General features: G+C 40.8%; 1 protein-coding gene across 1 annotated transcript in view; it reads left to right on the top strand.

Moving 5' to 3' along the window:
- Window positions 1-1,499: 1,499 nt before the first annotated feature.
- Window positions 1,500-19,456, top strand: part of SLC18A2 (solute carrier family 18 member A2) — a 56,362-nt gene continuing 38,405 nt past the window's right edge. Inside the window, exons 1-4 of the mRNA XM_060241548.1 lie at window positions 1,500-2,253; window positions 5,056-5,206; window positions 8,977-9,328; window positions 17,542-17,600. Coding sequence (XP_060097531.1) covers window positions 5,086-5,206; window positions 8,977-9,328; window positions 17,542-17,600 — 532 coding nt within the window. The 5' untranslated portion in view covers window positions 1,500-2,253; window positions 5,056-5,085. The remainder of the gene's footprint in view (window positions 2,254-5,055; window positions 5,207-8,976; window positions 9,329-17,541; window positions 17,601-19,456) is intronic.

Genomic DNA, 19,456 nt, shown 5'->3' with positions numbered 1-19,456 from the left:
TATTGTCTACTCAGACTAGCAGGGGCTTTCCAAGGTCTCAGGCAAAGGTCTTTCACATCACCTTCTGCCAGATCTTTTCAATGAAGATGCTGAGGACTGAACCTGGGACCTTCTATTTTGTGCTAAAGAATGAATAAAAGGAAATTTCAGAACCTTTGGTGTTTTGCCTGATAGCTGATTATGTTGGTCACCAGTATTTGAATATTGAAGGTTCCTCAAGAGAAGCTGTTTACAATCAAAACTACAAATTCACTCAGATATTGTGACAGCAAGCCTATCCACTCAGAGTTCTCTTTGATTTGATGGGACTTCAGCTTCTGAGTAAGCATGTATAGGATTGAGTTGCAAAAGTCAGGTGAACATTCTGGAAATTCTGGTTGTGCCAACTGAAAAATTGGAAACTAAAATTTTCACATGCAAATTTGATACTTCAGGTGAGAATTTATTCTCTTTTTTCAGTTAGATGTTTTTAAATTAATGCATTCCAAAATAACTCCTTATGAACTTGTGCTGTACAACTTGTGGTAGCCTGTAAATCACACAATAACCTCCTGGTTAAACATGGTAAAGATATCATTGTTAAGGCCTTGCTATATCATAGATTACTGCCCACTGTCAATATGGGAGCTGTTTGTGTTATACAACATATGAACAAAAGAAGATGCCTGCTTGAATTGGATCAATATTCATCTAGTCTACGATCCACTATGGACACATTCATGTAGGGTGGAAGTATCAATGACTACGAGTCATGATGGCTATCTACTCCCTCCAGGACAAAGGCAGCTGACTTTATATCAGCTGGTGGGAAGCATGAGAGGAATACTGTTGCCCTCATCCTGCTTTGTGAGCTTCTTAGAGGCAGCTGCTCGGCCACTGTGTAAACAGAATACTGGGCTCAATGGGCCTTTGCTCTGATCAAACAGGGCTCTGTTTATGTTCTTATATTCCTGTTTTTCATCCTATGCCCAACCAGATGTCCGGGAAGGTCCACAAGCAGGGGCATGGAGGCCTGACACCTCAAACAGTTGCTTTCAGTCAGATGTCATGAAAGAATGCCAAACAGAAAGGCTATCTTCCTCTGTGGAAGTATCTAAAAATACCTGCTTCATGTAGAAATTAACAGTTTAAGGAACTGGATTAAAATAACTGAATTGAATGTTAAGATGTGGAAGTTTCTCAGTCACTTGCATTTTTAAGAACTCAGAATTTTTGTGGGGGAAGGGATAACCCTGATTATTCTATTTTCTCACTTTCTGCCTCCTCATCTCAAATTCCTGTTATACTCATGGTGAATGTTTTGGCTTGTAGATAAATCTTGTTCTACCACTGTTTGTAAATACAGTTCATAGTTGTTTAGTTTGGTACCTGTAACTAGGCAGATGTACTGTGCAATCTTAAAATAACTTTTTAGGAGTAACACCTACTAAGCAGATCTGAACAGACTTGTTTCGGATGGCACAAATAATCTCAGTGATATATATATATATATATATAAAATTTTATTTCCAGTCAAAATATGCAAGTCGATTTATTTTGGATCCTAACACAAAACATGCAAGTCAATTTATTTTGTTCCATTTAGCTTACATAAGAAGTAAAAAGCTGATTCATAAAACAGCCACCTCAATTAGAGGGGAAAAAAACAGATGTTAACTTTGAGTAAAGACCAGCGCTGGCTTTTATGCAAACGAACTTGTGCTTTAATTTGCACAAGCAGCGCTGGGTATTACAAAGGAAGGTGTTGTCATTAAACAGCCGAGTGAAGGAGGTGACGAATGTCAGCTTGAGTCGCAGATGGACGCGCCAGCCACGGGCAGCTGGCTGAAATGAGCTCTTTACATATTGCCTTCCTAGTATTTATCCCTTGCACAGCTGCTGCGGCAGCATCAGCAACGACGGCGAGGCCATCTGCAGTCCAAGCGGCGGCTTCGGGCTTTCTAAAGCAGGCACGCGCAAAATGACCCCGGCTCTGCACGGCGACTTCGCCTGCCTCTGAGCAGCCCGGTGCCCTGAACGTTACGCAGCGCGCCTCGCCCACTTTTCATGCACTTTGGCTGAGTTGTTGCTGGGGGGAAGCGAGAAGCTGGGAAGGAGAGTATAAATTCCAGACGGGCTCTTTTGCCCGCGGTGGGGAGGAGTGCGGAGAAAACGCTCCAGCGGACCGGCTGCCTGGCTGGCCTGGAGCAAAGCGTGGCCTCAAGGAGTCGCGGGGAGCGATAAGGATCAGGCGTGACGTCAAGGAGGAGTCTGGTAAGTGGGAGCGCTGGAGTGCCGCTCGCTCGTGGCGGCTGGCAGTGGCAGCAGCACCCCGGCAGAGTCGGACAGCGAGCTGGAGCAGCTCGTCGTGAGACTGTGACTCTTGCGGCCGCCTGCGGAAACTGTGGCTGCTGGGCGTCGGCGGGGCGCCACGCAGGTGGGAGGCGGCGCGGGCGAGAGGATGGGCAGGAAAAGGGGGGGGGGGCAGAGCCTTCAGGTGGCCGCCTGGATCTAATGCAAAATCCCCCGCCGACATTCACGGAGTAACTTTGGTTAGGACCGAGGGAGATAACCCCCAATATCCTGCCAGTCAAAGAGTACTAGGCCAACTTTTCATCAGCAGCCGACAGATGACGGTGAATCCAGGCTGAGGAAGGGCTCTGGAGAACTTGAGGCTTGAGCAGTGTTTTGGCTGGTCCCCAAAGCCTTCTTCCATGACAACGAAGGGCGGGGAGAGGAGGGCAAGGAGTGTGTGGAGGAGGGAGGAAGAACCGAGAGAGGGTGGGGAGCGTCGGCGAACTGGGAGGGGGACAGTGGAGGAGACTGGACAGAGTCAGAAGCGAGTGAAGAGGCACAAAGCCAAGAGCTGTAGTAGTTACAAGTGCCCCACTATGATAGGGAGCACTGAGAACCGCCCGCCCCCCCAGTCATGAAGCTCAGCAGATGATCTTGGGCCAGACACTGGCGTTTGACCTACCTCACAGGGTTACTGTGCGATAAAACGAAGGAGAGAAACATGCATAGGGCTGTGACTGCCTTGGAGGCAGGATGAGGTAGGGACTTTTGTCCCTGACTGCATAAAATTGAAAGTATTTTCTTGAAAGAGGGGGCTATCAGGTAAGGCAGTGATTGAATGTGAGTTAACGGATCTGAGAGAGAAAGTAGGGGTACCTAAATGAAGAAAGTATGACTGCAAACCAATGCCTTGGATCCTCAGCATTTCTGGGGACAGATGGATTCCCATGGTGGTGTGATTCCCCCACCTCTGTAGTGCAAAGTGCCTGCTGAAGTGCTACTCCTGGGAGAAAGGAGCAACTCTGCAGTTGAAGGGGGAGGTGAGGATTCCTTCTATTCACTGAAACACTGGTAGAGCCAGGGTAGGGTTTAATTTGAGCAAGGGCACAAATCTGGAGTCTGTTTTTGGTGCCAAGGCTGAGACTGTGTGGAATAAAGCAAAAGTGCCTCTGAACATGTAAAGAGTGCCCTTAGTTCACTGTTGATTAACTAACATAGGTAGGATATTGGAGGCAGAACTTGCAGGGTAGGGCCCATAGTTTTTAAGAGAGGTTGATTTTTAGTACCCCTCTGCTGTAATGATCAGACAGGACAGTAAGAGGATACAAAACCCCAAAAGGCTAGTAAGCGACAAGTGAGGAATGATATGAGTTAGTTTACATTACCGGTGCTGCACCTTCCATTTTGAGTTGCATTTTAGTCTGTGGCAGGACCTGTTCTTATGAAAGGGAGCACCACTAACTTACTGTTCCTTCACCATATTCTAGTGAAGCTCACAGTCAAGACTTTCTTGGAAGGTGGTATCTATGGATCTCTGCCATGAAGTGACCACAGAAAAACTAAAATATGCCAGAAAAACCATGCTTACCTGCATTTGGAAATTTGTGGCCAACAGCACATTATGTCCTTTGTGTAAAAGAGACTTCCTGCATCTTGAGTTGGAAAGGGTTATTAAACCAGGACATAGTGTATCCTACTGTTAGGTGTAACAGGAGTGATACTTTGTAGTTATTGACATGGTAAGTGCTTTGAGCACCCACCAGCTTCTTTGGGGGTTGTGGTTGCTCCTACTTTGAGGTGTGGTCATCCTCTTCCTGTTGACTCTCTTTCCTTATTTTCTTCTGTGCGGTGTCTTGTCCATGAAGCTCAACTTCTAGCAGTGGAGTTACAATTCTTAGGGGGGTATTTGTTTCTGGAGTTCTTCAGGTAAGGGGTTCTGAGAAGTGTGTTAGTAATCTGACCTTCCTTTTGTCGGTTGTCTGTTGCTAAAAAGATTGAACTATGAGAAACAAGAGCAAGAAATTGTTGGGAGTATTGGGTGTACTCAGACCTGATCAAGATGAATTTCCTTTGTCCCTGCATGTTGTAAATTTTATTTGTAGTATTTGAGATGCTGAATATTTGTGATCTGGAATGAAAGAGGATTCAGTTTTGAGAAAGTGTAAATGATGCATTTGACTTTGATATCTGCTGACTATGAGTTTGATATCCATATTGGAGACTTTTTAAAATTTGGAGCTGAGTGCCCAGTCTTTTTTGCCTCAGGGACTATATACAGAGTAATTAACACAGAAGGGAAATGACAAACCATACAAGCAGGAGATATCTGACTTTTACATCAGTTCAGGCAACATTAATCTTTATCTTTTTATTCTTCCTCTATTTTAGTATGCTTAGATAAGTAGCAGGCTCCCCATTTTTGTTTTTTAAAAAATCCTGCTGAATTAGACTGGCTTTTGTATTAAGTTTCATGAGAAGGGCAAATGGCTACTTTTGTGAGGTAAACTGGAAGGGTAATACTGAGATTTATCACTGAGAGCTTAACCATTTGATTTTCATTGCTGATCACAGAAGAATACTACTTTGACCAGAGATTATGAGCATATCTCAAATGTGAAAGCAGGGTCTGACTTATTACACTTTAGAATGGAGTAGACATGGGTTACTTTTGTGGCATTAGATCAGGAATTGTGCTTTCCCTTAAGAAGAATGCCATGAAAACAGCAAGAGATTATGCTTTTTTATTTTGGATTTGTATTAAATATCCTTTTTTGTTTGCAGTCTAAGCCATTTCTCAAGGGGAGATAAACCATGGCTTGGAATGAATTCAGTGTCCTCAGCTGGCTCAGAGAGAGTCGGCAATCCCGGAAACTAATCTTATTGATTGTCTTCATTGCGTTGCTCTTGGACAACATGTTGCTTACTGTAGTTGGTAAGTAGAATCTTTTTAAATTTTACATCCTGTTTACTTAACATACATATTACATTAAATGGACTCGCTCTAGTTTTTAATGCCAACCTTAAAATGCATAAACTATTTGCTGCTACAAAACTATTATGCTATTTTGTTTTTATTTCTATTTGCAAACATTACTTATTTTTGTCAAAAGTTACTAAGCCCAAAATAATACTGGTCCATTGTTATCTCTACCACATTTTATTTCCTTTGTAGTCTTACAAACCAAAGTGACAGGGGAGATAAAACTGAAGATGTATGTTTCCTCTTGATAGTTTTCTTTCTTTATTTGGTTTTATGAGTTTGAGTTTGCAAAGCAACAGTACTCAGTCAACATTTAACTGACTTGTACAACTGCTCATTTTCCCCCATCCATACATTACCAAGGAGAGAAATGAATTCTGCTAATGAATGGGAATATTGTTGACTTCAGTAGGATCAGCATAAAATATAAACATGGGCTTGTCTTCCCATGCTGTTACCCCCAAGGATTCTACCTTAAATCTATATGCACCTGTTTTTGCTTGAGTACTCATAAAAGTAAGGTGGAAACAAGTGTTAACAACTTGGGATAATGAAAATCCTGCTCTAGCTGTGTTGTGGCCGATTAACTGCTTTAAGTAGTAGTTCATGAAACATTACTATTTGAGGATGCTTACATAGTGTAGTGAATTAGCAAACATGAAGAATAAGAAAAATGAAGCTGTTCAAATTTATCAGTTGCTGAACTCAATATCCTCACATCTGCCAAAATCAAACTATTAGCTTCTTACATATTTATATAAGTACTTAAACACTGTTTGAAATAGTTTTATTTAAAAGATAAGCAAGGTGTATAATTAAGTATTGTATTAAATTGTAGCTATTTTGTTAAATTAAGATTTCGTTTTAAACTAACATGTTAAAAAGTCTTACATACTTGGTTTCTTAAAACCGAAGCCATGATGTGGTGTCAGAATCTCTGTAAGAGAAAGCACCAGAGCAGAAATTATAAGTCAAACAATCTGAATGGTGCATAGTAAGTCTTATTATTGTGAAAATTTAAAATTTAAAATATTTAAACCATTGATATTGTGATTTTTAGGACCATTGTTTATATATAATGTAATGGGTATTTAAGTGATTTATTATCCACCTTACAACCCTTTCAGATAAAGGCAAACTAGAAATATTTTAAACAAACAAGAAAAGAGCATGAGTGTTTATTTTCCATCTCATGAAAAAACTCAGTGCTGTCTGAGGTGTAGTCTGTGTCTCTTGTTTCTGGAAAATCCTGAGCATTAAATTGAGGACACTCTCTTTGTTCAGAACTGATGCCAAATTGTAGTTCAAAGAGCTTGACTGGTTTGTTGTGACTTTAGATTGGCAAAACCATGACAAGCAAACCAGAATCTATAACCATGGTATGGTGGGTTTGCAAGACACCATTTTTTCAAGCTCTGGTTTGCTGCAATGTTGGGATTGATGCTATCTGATCTTTTGTGCAAACAGAAAACCTTAATCAGTTCCCAGTCTTCTTGTACTACAAAAGGCATGTGGGCTGTCTGATCTATTTCCCTTAGTAGTATAAAACCTTCTACTTAGTTGTATACCTACATTGTTGTGGCAATTTAATTAGCATGCATGCTTATCCAGAAAATACATGCATGGAAAAAAAGTAAATATTATTCTTGGTGATTAAAACTGATCTGCTGTACTCTAAACTGTACTTATTCAGTGTTTCGGAATGCTGCTGATTAAATACAGTTTGTAATGGGAAATTGAAGTCAATTAAATTGTGGGTGCTGCTGCACTGCTGTACTTCATATATACCCATACAGGCTTGAGTGACTATTCAAGGTGCATTTTCCTATGATGTCACATTTATAATTAATGTTATTGAAAAAGTTTGCTGAAACAAATAATGCATACTGCCGTTTTGGGTAATCTAGAACATATAATTTTTCAAGGTAGCGCTTTAGGTTGATGTGGCATGAATTGAAAATCATAAATAAATAATAAATAATAGGAGTAAAATAATACATAATAATAGGTATGATTTCTAAACATGAGTTTCTGCATTATTATTTTGAAAGTTAACAACTACTATTTCTTGATTAATGTATTACCATATCATGCATATTATATACATGGTACATCTATGAATGAATAGGTTTTCTAAATAAATAGAACTTTAACCTTAGTATACAGATGAAACTTTTGCAAGATGTGATATACAAGAATGGCTGTTCATTCTGTATTTCCTGATGAAAATGTTGCCTCAACTTCTTTTTTTTTTTACTATTTTAGATATTGTTATTTTCTTCTTTACATGTTTAAATACATAGGATGCATTTAAGATTTTATCAAGAACCTAAAAGGTAATAAAGAAACCTAGTAGGGGCTCCATAGTTAAAACCACAAATCTACTTGTTATAAGTAAAAATACACATATTTATTTTGAGAATAGGTAAAAACATGTCCATTGAAAGCTTCATTACAAAGAGAATAATGAGTTTAAGTATTCATAAAGAATTATGTGATGCATTTTACTTTTAATATTGGTGAAAACACTGTGCATATGCACTGGACACAGGACTTATTCCTAAGAGGACTCATAAACATTTCTGCCTTGTGTCCATTAATCTTGCTTTGGAAGTAAGTAATATAGGGGTTTTCAATAATATTATAAGCATTATTCATCATGTTATGCTTTATGAATACTTAAACTCATTATTTTCATTTTTTCTAACAGTATTCCTTTTTTTGGACCAGTTTCGACATATTTTTTGTAAGATGTGCCTATTTGTACCTTATATTGGTTGACCTCTGAAGAAGGCCTTATTGGGCTGAAACATGTTAGGTCACAATAATTGGTTCTTGTGTGTATGTCATTTGTACAGTTATCATCATATTTTAAGAGACTATGCTTCTTTTAAAATCCCTTCCCTCCATTGGAATAATGGAGGATGGGGGCACCTTCTTTTTGAAGCTCATAGAATTGGACCCCCCCGTCCAATCTTTTTAAAACTTGAGGTATTTTTTTAGGAGCGGCACCAGACGCTATGCTGAAAAATTGGTGTCTCTACCTCAAAAAAGAGCCCCCCCAAGACCCAGATACGTACAGATTGATTCTCCATTATATTCTATGGGGACTAGTTTCCATAGGGTATAATGGAACATCCAGTGGACATTTCCTTCCCCCCAGCTTTCTGCAAACCCTGAAACAAGGGGAGGGCCTCCAAACCAAGGGATCCCCTGCCCCCAACTGGGGATTGGCAACCTTTTTTTCTTCTGTGTAGTTCTAATTGCATCCCACACTCAGTACTTACTTTTCCAAAAGGAGATGCTGGGACTCATGTCTGTTTGCAGCTGGGCTTTCTGCTTTGGGAGCACTTTCCATAATTCCTGATGTGGGGACTTGTCTTGTTTACTGAATGGCAAGGGATACCTAAGTGATTTTAATGTTTTCTAGGCTTCAGCCCCTTTGCACTGAAAATGGTGGCTGAAGTCAGGAAAGCCTAGGCCTGGCACAAATTAAACCCTATTTAGATGTCATATAAAATGTAAGCAGCCCAGCTGATAAAGCAGTTGTGACTTAGCTACTGTTCCACACAGTCACCAGAAAACCTGCATAATTTCTATTTATGTGTTTTGTCTGGTACAGTAAAATGCAACCTTGTATTTACATTGATAACAGAAAATGCCATTTGTTTGTATGGCCCCACTATATGATAGTTATGTGCTTGTTTGATTTTTTCCCCCAGTGCCAATTATTCCCAGTTACTTGTATGGCATTGAACACCAGAAAAATGCAACCGAAGTCCAAACCATTGGGCCAGAGACAGCTTCATTGAAGTTGGACAGTTTTCAAAGTATTTTCTCCTACTATGACAACTCTACAATGGTTACTGGAAATCATTCTGAAGGCACAAGACCGGGAGATTTTTATCATGCTCAGACACAGCAAATGGCAGTAAATATGACTAAAGCATCCTCTGACTGCCCCAAGGAAGACAAAGACCTGCTGAATGAAAATGTTCAAGTCGGATTGTTGTTTGCCTCCAAAGCAATAGTGCAGCTCATTGCTAACCCTTTCATAGGCCCAATGACAAATAGGTATGCTTCTTCTGTTACACAGAAAGGCAGTTAGATCCAAGCGGGCTGCCGTGTCGGTCTGAAGCAGTTGAACAAAGCAGGAGTCAAGTGTCACCTTCAAGACCAACCAATTTTTATCTAGAATGTAAGCTTACGTTCTAAATAAAAATTGGTTGGTCTTAAAGGTGCCACTTGACTCCTGCTTTGTTCAACAGAAAGGCAGTATTTAATTCTGATGTGTCATTTAATGTATCTGCATTTTAAACCAGAGATTTGTCTTCTTCCTCTAATCATTCCCATTGCATATATGTTCCCTGTGGACTTTGCAGATAGCTTTCACTGTACTATGTATCTGAGTTGAACTAAGATTACCAGATGTCCTCTTTTTATGGTGTCTGTCTTCTTAGGGGCTCTTTTTAAAATACTGATGAAAATATCCCCTTTTGGGGTTGGAAGGTTAGGGATATTATTAGTTAGTAGCTATTACCACAGCTTAAATAGCAGTATTTAAAATGAAATTTGTCATAGTGATAACTTGTTTGAAGTAGTCAGGAAATATGTTTTGGGGTTGGGTTTTTTTTGCTTTTCCAAATATGGTAACCCTAGTTGAACATCTATCATATCATGTGCTGTTTAAAAAACAAAACAAAACAAAAAGAAACAGTGGTTCTAAGAAGTAGCTTTTCTTTCCAAGTGTCCAGTTTGATTCCTCCTCTGCATGAATTGCATCTATTTGTGGAAAGTATTACCACCTTTTGGGAGTAGTAAATAGAAGAAGCTGTGAACCAGAAATGAAATATGGGAAGATGAAATACTAGTGAAAAGCATAAATTAATGTAAATACAAATATCTAATCATAGGATTGCAGGGCTGGATCTAGGGGGGAGCAGAGGGAGCATGTGCCAAATTGGGTATGTAGTTCATTCTGGTGTAGAGAGCCAGTTTGGTGTAGTGGTTAAGTGGGTGGATGCTATTGGACCATTCAAACCAGCAGGAGCCCCGTGACTGGAGCAGAGCAGCAGTCGCCAAGCTTCGTTTGTATGGCTCCAATGAGCCAGGCAGGAACACCCAATTCAGTTCTCACTTGAGTCCACATACATAACACTATTGCTTGAATTTCTATAGAAATACTGTTTTGCATGGTGGTGGTAGAAAGTGCTGTCAAGTCACAGCTGACTTATGGTGACTCCATAGGGTTTTCAAGGCAAGAGATGTTCAGAGGTGGTTTGCCATTGTCTGCCTCCATGTCATGCATGACCCTGATATTCTTTGGAGATTTCCTATCCAAATACTGGCCAGGGCTGACCCTGATTAACTTCTGAGATCTGACAAAATCAGGCAAACCTGGGCTATCCAGGTCAGGGCACAACCTTGCATAGAGATGTAAAATTTCTAGTAATTTTGAAGCATAGAGGAAAAGGAAATGTTACAAAAAATTGAAATATATGCAATACTTTAGTGTATGTGCCAGTTTGGTGTAGTGGTTAAGTGCATGGACTCTTATCTGGGAGAACCGGGTTTGATTCCCCACTCCTCCACTTGCACCTGTTGGAATGGCCTTGGGTCAGCCATAGCTCTGGCAGAGGTTGTCCTTGAAAGGGCAGCTGCTGTGAGAGCCCTTGCAGCCCCACCCACCTCACAGGGTGTCTGTTGTGGGGGGAGAAGATATAGGAGATTGTAAGCCGCTCTGAGTCTCTGATTCAGAGAGAAGGGCGGGGTATAAATCTGCAATTCTTCTGCTTATCAAACCTACTTTTACAGATTGAACAGCTATTTGGCATATTATGGAATTTAAAATAACATGTATTGTCATTTTGTATAAGAAAAATAGCAAGTATACAAAATATCTGAGAGTTTCAAACTACTGAAGCTTTATGTGAGCACATGTATTTTTATTGTCTGAGAGGTACGAAAAATAAAAGTTGAAGAAAAATTCTGTAGTAAACAAAAGAAAGTGTATTATTTAGACAGAAACTCTCTCATAAGTCATAATAGATAGAACTGCCAGCTTGTTCTGATATTAATTTTAGGAAAACATTGAACTGTTTAATGATGTATTCTTATTTAATGTACATCATATCAATTATTTTCAAAATTATTATATTAAAAACTTACTGCATAAGTTACTGCATAAGTTTCCCTGGTGTTACCCTGAATTTCCCAATTTTTACATTGAAAAACTGACAGTCCTCAGACTTTTTCATGCTATATGTTTGGAATGAGTGACATGCTTTGTAACGTATGGTTTTTCTAGCTGGAAAAGAGAAAAATGTCATAGTTCTTTTCCTCAGTGGTCCTCAAAATTTTGCAGTTTTTGCATGAGAAAAATGGAGGGAAGTATTTAAAAGTTTTTCATGCTATACATTTTGAGTATGAAAAGCTTTGTCATAACAAGCATTTGACTTTTCCTAAAAGGGAAAATAATCTCCCAGGAGCTTCATCCCTCATTGTTCGCCTGGAAAAAGGAAAAAATGGAGGCCTTCCCAATCTCCTCTCCCAATTTTGCCATTTTTGCCCCTGGACCAGGGCCCTAGCATCTCTAGCCTTGCCCTGATTGGCTGCTGCATTGGAATATTACCCTCCATCATTACTAATAGGAAGAAGGAAAGGGCAAATTCTCCATTAACTACAGGGGGATTGCTTTTTCTTCATTAGTTTAATTTTTATTTAATTTTTTTTTATTCCACCCATTCTCTATTCTAAATTTTACTGCACAGCCTTACTCCCACTATGCTTATGGCGCGCTGCTGGTATAAGCATTATTGCAGTGACATGTGACCAGCATAAATTCAATACAGTGGCATTAAAATTCACTACAGTGGAATTAATTTGTTGTGCTGGGATAGTGGCCACATGTGACTAATAGTATATTGATAATATTATCAGTTCTTGTATTCAGTATTAAGGATGTATTCATAACTTTTAGACAGTAGATTTTGTATTATACTAACAGCTTGGTTCTCAGAACATGGAGGAATGTTGGCTCATGGAAGAGTTGTGGCTCATCATGCTTTGTGTGTATACATGTTTGTTCATGTGTTTCTGTGTTACAAATCAATATCCTAGAGTCCAGATAGGATCCCATTGGGATCTTCAGATCTACTGTATGTAGGTGTTGCAGTAGCAGATTGATGTTGATATCTACGTATGTGCAGCAGGAAGTGTAGCTTTGCAACTAGAGGGGGGAAAGCCTGGGGAAAAACACAAATGGTATGCCTTTTTGGAGAGGGCATTATAGAGTGGTTAAGAAACTTAGCAGCCGTTCTTTGCTAATAAAGAAAGGCTACTCTTGCACCTTTGTAGTACATAGAGACCTGGTACTCAGAATAAAAGAAAGAATTTGTAGGAAATAAGCAACACCTCAAAGATGGCGTAGCCAAAGAAAATGTGGTGGATTTGTCACTTCAGGTCCTTGGAGCTTCTTGGGGAGAGCCAGTCTTTGAGGAGGAATTGACTCTGATATGACACCACAGGCAAATATTTATATTGCGGCTAATATCCCAACCTGCCATGCAAGTGAGCTCATGTATCCATAGCAGAGAGTGTAAACATAGTGGAGAGCTTGAACCGTACTTCTGGTGGTCTGACCCAGGAACTGTATTATCCCCTGTTCTGAATGGTGTTACACCGCCCCCCCCCCCATGGAATAGGTTTGTAGCTTGGTGATTCACTCAGCAAAAAAAAAAAGTGTTTCAGCTATACTGGACACCATAGCAACTCTTTAGAGCAGGGGTGTCAAACGTGCAATCCGCAGGACAGATCAGGCCCCAGAATGTGTCAGAACATGCAGTCTGCAGGAGTCCTATCAGGCCTGCATGCAATTCATTGCTTCCTTTCCCCTCTCTTTCTTCTGCGTCACAGCTTGCTTTGCCAGGCTTGCTCAATTGTACAGGAGCTTCAGAGCAAAGCCTCTATTTTCTCCACTGGCTGAGGCTCCTCCCTTGGGGAGGAAGAGGGGGGAGGGAGAGCCGGCTTTTTCCAGGCTCTGTCAAATCACACAGCAGAGCTACTGAGCCAGGCTCTTTTCCTTCTATCCCCTGGGGAGGGAGGGAAAGAGAGAGTTTCCTTTGCTCAGTTCCCTCAGTCTCAGGGATAGATACAAAGCACCTTTAATGACAACAAAGTCATGAGCTTTTTGCCAAGGAAGAGGGACAGACACCTGCCCCCGCCCCCCGTCTGTGTCATGGTACCTCCACATGTTTACAAGAAGCAAGTTATGTACAAAAGCTTGCAATGCCAAGCCATTTAATCTTTTCCTCTGGGCCTTAGGCTCAAAGCATTGACCATGAGATTTCTGTAAAGAATGTCAACAAATCAAAAGTAGGCTTGCAACTTACAGATCCCTGAACAGCATACTCAATATTGCTACAGCACAGACATTGTCTCCAGATTTCGATGCAATAATTCAGAGTAAAAGGTGTCAGTTATTAGAGATGGCTAAATAAACAAAATATTGCAAGAGTGCTGATCTTTTTAGCATGTTTTAAGTTTTAAAATAAATATTTATTTGTGTTTTGTCTGTATCCTTTATAAAGTTTATATCTCCACTACCTGGCATTATATTTTATGGCACATGTGGCCCAGCCCAATAAGGTCTCATTTATGTCAGATCCTGCCCTCATAACAAATAAGTTCGATACCCCTACTTTAGAGCCAGCATGATGTAGTGTTTAAGAGTGGCAGACTCTAATCTCGAGAACTCTAACCTAGAGAACAGACACTTTTTTTTTGTTAACACATTATTTACCTTATTATTAGTCATTGACTTTTAGAGTGTTTTAAAATCTGTGCTAGAGACTGTGGTGGAGAGACCATCTGAAATTTTTTATTAAAGGTTACTTGAATGAGGGTTCTACACTATTGATATCAGTGACAAAAATGATCCCACAACTGTCAGAATTGATTCTGTAATTCTTCCTGAAAACAATGGGAACTGGCTTCTTTGTTTTTAATATCTATACATGTTCAGTCTAGTATTCTACACTAGACATAATACAGTACATGAATATATTAATGGTAGACTGGAAAGTACTTTGAATGGTTTGTGTGAAGTGTACTTTTTTTTAAAAAAAACAATTTATAAGCTTTTTGTTTAATCTTTAAGAAGTTGCTTGATTTCTTATGGTTATTACACTCCAGCGATAGAGAAAATCATTTACCATATAGCATTTTACCATACAGCAAATGATTTGTGGGTGTCATTTAACCATTTTTAAGCTGGATAGCAAAATATTTTTAAAGAATTTTAATTGCATCTAATGGTTGATAATTTTTAAAGAATACTTCTTTCATTATACTCAGAATTTCTAGTGCATTTGTAGCTGTATCAATATTGGTGTTAGTAAATCAGAAAACTGAGAACTTTACTAAGTCTTATGATAGCAGATTACTGCATAGACTGTGATGAATGACAGTTTTTTAAAATAATATTGGTAAGGCTTGTCTGCTACCTTATGCCTTACAAAGCAGTCTGTAGAATTTTAACAGTATTGCAGAACATAGGCTTGTAAACCTAGTATTTGAAATTTTGTGTATAATTGTTAGTTTAAAATGGCCCATTCTTCATTAGTGAGAGATACTATGGCTCAGAAAATAGAATTTTATGCTCTTAATGAAGCAGTAGGAAAACACTATGTTCTGTAGTATGATTTTGGTCTATGTAAGCTGCTGATCTGAAAGAGACACTGAAGCGCATATTATACACAAAAATCTGTTTTCAGTCATGTCAAGACCTAATGTGGTCCAGTGCACATAGGGTTGCCAGGTCCCCTTACCCATCTGGTGGGGGGGATTTGGGGGGCATTCCAGGGTGGGTGTGGATGTTGCATGATGTCCCTGATGCGAAGATGTCACTTGGAATGACATCATTGCATCAGCTATGCTGGATGGGGTTGCTCTGGTATTTGGGTGAAAATCTATGTTTTAAGCACTTTTGTGACTTTAAATACTTTTGTATATATGCTGGTTCCAGTTTAAATGTGTTGTGCTACTGAAAAGGATTCACCACAATGAGAAATAGACCTAGGCTTCTCGTCAGTGGTCTCAGTGGCATATATTTGATATAATTCAAGAGTGGCATCTCATGTTATCGAGTGCAACTGATTGGACTTTTTTTGGATGCATGATTATATTTGTTTCACAGTTTGAATGTTAGGAATGTTATTGTGCATTCTGCATACTTAATTGTGAAATTAGATTGATCTGGAATATATGAATTATTGTCAGTTTACTTAAGAATATATACAGAAAATTCTTTTATAATAATAATGATTTATTAGTGATTTATGTGACATTGTTGAAAATGAGAACATACACAGTATATATAATTATTATTATTACACCGTGTTAACATAAAGCAAAAGTTGATTCCAGCTCATAGCTGTAGCGCAAGTATTTTCATTTTCCTGATTTATTCTATTGAAACTCATTGGCTGTTTTTATGACCTTGTTAATGAATATTTTCACTGCCAGATAGCCATGTAATTTTGGGTCCATCTTAGCAATATATACCCATATTTTCAGTATCTTCCTGTTTTCTCTTCATCTAATGAAAAGTACATTTCCCAAAATTTTCTAGCACAGAGTGACATTTGAAACATGTTTCCCACCATAGGGGGACACTTGGCTTGGAATCTTGGAGCTGTGGGTAGGCGCTAGCTCCCAAAGGAGCCATTTTGTGGTGGGCTGAGGGCCCCCGCTATATAGCAGCCACTTTGTGGAGGTGCCCATTAACTGTTTTTAAAATTCCAAAAATTATCTCAGATTGTAGTAGATTGTGGGGTTTCCCCACAGGTGCAGCTTTTTCCTGCTAGCTTTGGATCATGTTTTGCACAAGGGTTCTGTGTATCTTTTCGCCTTGCACATTTTTTTCACTTGCCAGGTGCCCCAATAACATCAGGATTTTAAAGTGAGGGTGCAGTTGTCATTGGTGATATCACAGTGCTAAGCCCCCTTTGTTTGTTGAGGATGTGCTATATCAATATATTGCTAGAAGAGAGGCTAGGCATGTATGAGAATTGCCATAGTGTCCTTGTAGATAAATGTGGAAAAATACCCTCCATTCTAAGGTTCAACCTGATATTTGAACATCTGGGGCTGGAAATGGGTTTTGAAAAGTTTTCCTGTCCACAAACAGCATGCCAATGGAGAGAAGTCAATTGCTCACTCATCTAATCACATGTTTTTAGTGGCTGGTTGCTAATGTTTAGTTATGCATAGGACTCTTGTAGGCCAAGAACAATGAAGCAGGCTAGTGAGGCTGCTCTGTGATAGTCCTCATCGGAATAAAAAGTGATAACAAATACCTCCCAACTCATCAGATATCAAATTCCCATGGAAAATAAACATATGGGGGGTGTTGAATATCAAGGTGCTGATATGTTATAGAGATATATCACTATCAGAGGGTGTTTTTTAAAAATAAAATCAAAAACTTGCCTATGCAAGGGAAATAATCCTTTAGGTGGGAGAATTTCAGGAAGCAAAGCTCAAAGGCAAAGAGTGAAGTCTGAACACAGAGTTTTCTTTAAAAAGCAAAGACTTGCCTACGCAAGGAAAAGAATCCTTCTTTCCACAGGGGAATATCAGGAGAGCTAGGCCCAAAAGTAAAGAGTGAAGACTGAATGGCTGGAAAGAGCAGTGAACACTCCTGTGCTTCTGAAAGTGCAAGGAAGCAAATGGCCTTGGCAGAGAAAGAAAAAGGTACCAGTTGCTGCAATTCTTGCTCCTGTACCATCTTACAGTGATATATCCTTATCAGGTGATAATTTTAAAAAGAAAAACCTGAACATTTGCCAAAACAAGGGATAAAAATTCGTTCTTGCCAAGGTGATGTGTGTGTGTGTGTGTGGGGGAACGGGACCACAGGGTGAGGTTGTCCCACTGTCACAGTCCAGTGAGTGGAAAATGGACAGGATGTGGCTGGAACCAACAAAAGCTCAGGAAACATTTCATGCACTAACAAGACTCAAAAGAACATGCAGAAGCCAAGGGAGAAATTGAAGCAGTATGAAATCCACACAATAAGGCTGTATGGAAAACTCCAATACTAACCTGTCTGGATCATAATAAGGCAGCTTCAAGTGTTCAAAGTTAAAGAGGTCCCTAGCAGTCTTGGAGGGAAAGTTATTGAGAGGTCCAAGTAAACTGGTTTGAGTTTGCTGAATGAAGAAATAATATTTATTTAACATACATAGTAATTTAAGATTAAATATTGTATTTGCTTTGTTTTCCAGAATAGGCTATCAGATTCCCATGTTTGCTGGCTTCTGCATCATGTTTGTCTCAACAATTAGTAAGTACTGTTTTTCTCCAGCTGCTTCCTAATTTCCTTCCTTCTATTTACTAACCTTTAAGTAACCACATGTAAAGTGGGAAGGAGGGATACAAATGGAATGCCTCTCTGTCATTTCTAGGATTCCAGGTGGTGGCTGGATATCTGGGATTATAGCTGATTTTAGGCTTGCCAATCCCCAGGTCCCAGTGGGGGGTTCTTCCAGGCTCCTTCCCGCCCCTAGTCAGCTGGCCGGTGGGGGGAAGCCCTGCCCCCAAAGCCACCATGTGAATTTTCCCCTCCGGAGGCTCCAGTCTTCGATTGGAAAGACTTCCTCTTGGGATGGGGTGTCTGTGTTGCTTGGAAGAAGTTGGCTGCAACTTGTGAGTAGAGAGGCCAATCCCTCACTTCAGAGTCACCAGAAATGGGGTGGGTCGGGGGGGTGGGGGGGAGTCTGCTGAGCACTTCATTATTCCCTATGTTGAGATCGATTCTCATAGGGTATAATGGGGAATTGATCTGGAGGTTTCAGGGGCTCTGGGGGATCTGTTTTTTGAGATAGAGGCAACACATTTTCAGGATAGTATCTAGTGTCTCTCCCCAAAGTACCTACCAAGTTTCAAAACGATTGGACCAGGGGGTCCAATTCTATAAGCCCCAAAAGAAGGTGCCCCTATCCTTCATCATTTCCTATGGAAGGAAGACATTTAAAAAGGTGTGCTGTCCCTTTAAATGTGATGGCCAGCACTCCCTTGGAGTTCAATTATGCTTGTCACACCCTTGTTCCTGGCTCCGCTCCCAATGTCTCCTGGCTCCACCCCCAAAGTCCCCAGATATTTCTTGAATTGGACTTGGCAACCCTAGCTGATCTCCAGGTGACAAGTATCAGTTTACCTGGAGAAAATGGCTGCTTTGGAATAGGGTGACCATAATGTCTGAAGGCCAGCCAGGGACACCTGGGGGGGGGGGGAAGGTAGGGGTGCGTGCGCGCCGCCGGAAACAGGAAGTGACGTCACTTCCGGTGACGTCACTTCCGGTGATGTCATGCCACCGCCGGAAGCAGGAAGTGACACCACTTCCTGTGACATCATTTCCCCTGCGTCACCTGCCGGAAACGGGAAGTGACATCACTTCCTCTGACATCACTTCCCCCAAATGACATCATTTCCCCCAAATGCCACTGCCGGAAACAGGAAGTGACTTCACAGCACTTCCTGTGACGTCCCCAAAAATCCCCCAAATATCACCGCCGGAAACAATTTTGTTCTCAAATCCTGTATATACTTCATCAGTATATGGGATAAGGCACTTTCTCAACTGTGCTGCATAATGCAGCCTATTTATTTTGTCCTGTTTGCTCTGTTGGCTCTATCTGCGCCACCTTCATCACTTTCGGGGTGTGGATCCCCCAGTGGGGTGGTCTCCCGACTCCCTCCGCCGGCTGTTTCTGATAGCCCCGCGCCCCCTCTTTCATTTGATATGTGTCCCGTGCGGGTGCCACCCTCCCGCCGGGAGATGCCGCAAAATGAGCCCCCTTGAGGCTTATGGCGGCAGGGCTCGGGGGAAGCGAGCTAGACTGCTGTTCTTTTGAGGGGTTATAGAGTGTTTCGAGCCTGTCCCTGTTGCATCGGTCTCATCGTTGTGGGACCCAGGGGGCCGGCGCAGCGGCCCGCCGAAGCAGCCTGTCACTAATAACACAGGTCGAGATGCAGGACAGGAACCTGGAAGTGACCGACAGGCTGCTTCAGCAGGCCGCTGCGCCGGCCCCCTGGGCCCTACAACGATGGGACCGATGCCACAGGGACGGGCTCGAAACACTCTATAACCCCTCAAAAGAACAGCAGTCTAGCTCGCTTCCCCCGAGCCCTGCCGCCATA

The sequence above is a fragment of the Heteronotia binoei genome, chromosome 6 (genome assembly GCF_032191835.1).
Source record: "Heteronotia binoei isolate CCM8104 ecotype False Entrance Well chromosome 6, APGP_CSIRO_Hbin_v1, whole genome shotgun sequence".
Lineage (NCBI taxonomy): Eukaryota > Metazoa > Chordata > Lepidosauria > Squamata > Gekkonidae > Heteronotia > Heteronotia binoei.
Note: the sequence above shows the minus strand (reverse complement) of the source record. Positions and strands in the feature narration are given on the sequence as shown.